At 57.8% G+C, this 3,693-nt stretch overlaps 1 protein-coding gene across 2 annotated transcripts; it reads left to right on the top strand.

The window, feature by feature from the left end:
• The first annotated feature begins 203 nt into the window (after nucleotides 1-203).
• Nucleotides 204-3,516, top strand: BAG5 (BAG cochaperone 5). Of its 2 annotated transcripts, none has more exons than XM_032345425.1 (2): nucleotides 204-308; nucleotides 1,924-3,516. In XM_032345425.1, the coding sequence occupies exon 2, from the start codon at nucleotides 1,952-1,954 to the stop codon at nucleotides 3,293-3,295; it is 1,344 nt and encodes a 447-aa protein (XP_032201316.1). In that variant the 5' UTR covers nucleotides 204-308; nucleotides 1,924-1,951; the 3' UTR covers nucleotides 3,296-3,516. The 2 variants fall into 2 exon arrangements, with proteins under 2 accessions (XP_032201316.1, XP_032201317.1); XM_032345426.1 differs by lacking the exon at nucleotides 204-308 and adding an exon at nucleotides 409-762.
• The last annotated feature ends 177 nt before the right edge of the window (nucleotides 3,517-3,693 follow it).

The raw sequence follows: 3,693 nt of genomic DNA, 5'->3' as shown, positions 1-3,693 counted from the left end.
GCACGGTCGCAAAGCCGGCGGGAGAAAGCGGCGCGGCCGACCGTGAGCTTTCCCCGCGTGAAACCGGCCTTGCGGGCGAGGCGGCGCGGGGGCGGAAGGCCGGCGGCTGCTCTTGCCCTGCGGACCTTTCCGGGTGGCGGGGCCAAGCGGTGGTGGCGGGCTCGGCGCGGGCGCGGGGCGGCGCAGGAGGACGTTTTCCCAGGGCGAGCGCTGTTCGGCCCGGGGCGGGGCCGCGGGGCGGGCGACGGCGGGAGCCGCGGAGTCGCTGGGCGTCGGCGGCGCAGCGCGCGATGGCGCGGGCGGCACAGGTGAGCGCGGCGCGGCGGCGGGAGGGCCCGCGAGCCACCCCCGCGCCGGCGCGCCCCCCGCGCCCGCCCGACGGGGCCTCGGCCAGGCGCCGCGTCCTGTCTGCGTCCGACGCGGGCCGGCCCGCTCGCCCCGCTCTCGGGGCTTCCGCCCGCCCGGGGGGCTCGGCGGCCCGGCCGAGCGCGGCCGTCCCCTCCCCGCGCGGGCCATTGTGAGGTCAGGGCCGGCGGGCGCATCGGGGGTCCGGGCGAGACCCCCGGAGCGGCCGCTGCGGCCAGTAGCTGCCGCGCCACCGCCGGCCCCTTCACCGGCCGCCCGGTTCAGACCTAGCCGGCAGGGGTGAGGGGATGCAGCTAGGGGCCCAGCTCCGGTGCCGCACCCCGTAAAGGGCTGACTTTCCACCTCGCCACCTCACCCACGGGAAACCAAGACCAAACCAGCTTAGACCTCTTCTGGGTAAAGTGCTGGCAGGGGAGGGCGAGAAGGGGGCAAGGAAGCCGGGCAGCCCGCCCTTTGGGGGCCTCCGGAGGCCTGTTCCTGGCCGGGACACCCACAAGGGGTTGGTGTCAGCTGGTCGTCCGTCCTCCTCCGTGAGCCGGCCCGTAGAAGCTCAGAGCTTGGGGGGATGCGTTGAGCCACTCCGGCCTCTCCGTGGGAGGCTAATGAACGGATTGCGGCATCTGACGGGTGGGGGTGGGGGTGGGGAAGGGAGCATGGTGGGGCCTGGGGAGGTCCTAGCCCTCCAGAGGCCAAGGTGCTACTTTGAACACGGTGCCCGTCACCTTTCCTTTCCAGCGGAGGGACGATCTGTGAGCGACTCAGCGGGCGGGGAGAAACAGGGTCGCTTTGCAGAAGCACGTGAAGGGTGAGGAGGAACGCAGAAGCGGGACTTCTTGGGGGGTGACTGCTGCTGATTGTTTGACCTAGAGTGCCTTTTTCTGGAAACTAGGAATAGCTCCTGGGCCAGGGAGGTGCTGGGATGGCACGGTTAGCTTTGAAGGTGAAACGAGCTGCTGTTGTACATCGACTAAGGCGCCCAGCTCCTGCCAACAGCCGGGGCGGAGGTTAATGTTACCTGAGATTCCTGTACTGTTTCCAAGCTGGGGGGTGACCTCGTGCGCACAGACGCTCCTCCGCTCCGGCTGAGGACACAGGACATTCACAGGCTCAGAGCTCCGGCTCATTCCCCACTGCAGTATCCTATCTGCTTTTTTATTTTTTTAAGATTTTATTATTTGATAGAGACAGAGCGGTGGAGGGAGCACAAGCAGGGGGAGGGGGAGAGGGAGAAGCAGGCTCCCACGGAGCAGGGAGCCCGATGTGGAGCTCGATGGCGGGACCCTGGGACCATGACCCGAGCCGAAGGCAAAGGCTTAATGACTGAGCCACCCAGATGCCCCTCCTGTCTGCTCTTAATCACCGCTGTGAAGGTGCTTTTCAGCAAAGTGGATTGGTCACTGTCTCTACTTGAGTATGGCTGCTTAGATCACAGTAATGATGGGCCCTTTTTCTTGAATACATCTTTTTAACGAGAATTTCAGAATAAATGAGTATACGGTTACCTTTCTGTAGCAATGTTGTGTAATTTGGCATTCTCGTCAATTTTTTTTTTTATAGTGCTTGTAAAACCGAACACAACAAAAGTATGGATATGGGAAACCAACATCCTGCTATCAGTAGGCTTCAGGAAATCCAAAAGGAAGTAAAAAGCATAGAACAGCAAGTAATTGGCTTCAGTGGTCTGTCAGATGACAAGAATTACAAGAAACTGGAGAGGTTTCTAACGAAACAACTTTTCGAAATAGATTCTGTAGATACTGAAGGAAAAGGAGATATTCAGCAAGCGAGGAAGAGGGCGGCCCAAGAGACAGAGCGTCTTCTCAAGGAGCTGGAGCAGAACGCAAACCACCCCCACCGGATCGAAATAGAGAACATCTTTAAAGAAGCCCAGTCCCTGGTGAAGGAGAAGATTGTGCCCTTTTACAGTGGGGGCAACCGTGTGGCTGACGAATTTGAAGAAGGCATCCAGGATATCATCCTGAGGCTGACACACGTCAAAACCGGAGGGAAGATCTCCTTGCGGAAAGCGAGGTATCACACCTTAACCAAAATCTGCGCGGTGCAGGAGATCATCGAAGACTGCGTGAAGAAGCAGCCTTCTCTGCCGCTCTCCGAGGACGCCCATCCTTCCGTCGCCAGAATCAACTCGGTGATGTGTGAGGTGAACAAGGCCAGGGGCACCCTGATCGCGCTGCTCATGGGCGTGAACAGTACCGAGACCTGCAGGCACCTCTCCTGTGTGCTCTCGGGCCTGATCGCCGACCTGGACGCGCTGGACGTGTGCGGGCGGACGGAGATCAGGAACTACCGGCGCGAGGTGGTGGAAGATATCAACAAATTACTGAAATATTTGGATTTGGAAGAGGAAGCAGATACTACTCACGCGTTCGACCTGGGACAGAATCATTCCATTTTAAAAATAGAAAAGGTCCTCAAGAGAATGAGAGAAATAAAAAATGAACTTCTTCAAGCACAGAATCCTCCTGAGTTGTACCTGAGCTCGAAGATGGAATTGCAGGGTCTGATAGGGCAGTTGGATGAGGTCAGTCTCGAGAAAAACCCTTGCATCCGGGAGGCTCGGAGGAGGGCGGTCATTGAGGTGCAAACCCTGATAACCTACATTGACCTGAAGGAGGCCCTGGAGAAGAGGAAGACACTGGCTTGTGAGGAGCACCCGTCCCATAAAGCGGTCTGGGACATCCTGGGCAACTTGTCCGAGATCCAGGGCGAAGTTCTCTCGTTTGATGGGAACCGAACGGATAAGAACTACATCCGGCTGGAAGAGCTGCTCACGAAGCAGCTGCTGGCCCTGGACGCCGTGGACCCGCAAGGAGAAGAGAAGTGTAAGGCCGCCAGGAAGCAGGCGGTGAAGCTCGCCCAGAACATCCTCAGCTATCTGGACCTGAAGTCCGACGAGTGGGAGTACTAGACGCTGCCCGTCTCGCGGAGGGTACTTCCTGTTTTGCACTTTATGTATACTTCTGCGTGTTTATGGGGAGCTGTCCGTTCGTGGAGCCTAGATTTGATTTATACATGCAGATTTCAGTCTCCGTTTTTATGATTTAAACAAATTATATTCAGTATCTGCTGCTTTTGATGTTGCGAAACAAATGTCATTACAGCACATTAACTTTTCCATTTGGATCGTTATCCATATGTTGTGGTGTGGTTTTTGGGGGGTTTTTTAAATCAAAGTGGAACGGGCAGCTTTTGTCATTTTTAAGGGGGCTGTGCAAGCACTGGGGTGCAGATCTTTCAGGATCTAGATACAGACATAGGCTGACAGGACACTGGAACGATTATGAGGCGGGGAGATTTTTGGTATAT

The sequence above is a fragment of the Mustela erminea genome, chromosome 5, assembly GCF_009829155.1.
Source record: "Mustela erminea isolate mMusErm1 chromosome 5, mMusErm1.Pri, whole genome shotgun sequence".
In the NCBI taxonomy this organism is placed as follows: Eukaryota; Metazoa; Chordata; class Mammalia; order Carnivora; family Mustelidae; genus Mustela; species Mustela erminea.
The sequence above is the reverse complement of the archived record's forward strand: the minus strand, read 5'-3'. Positions and strand labels throughout refer to the sequence as shown.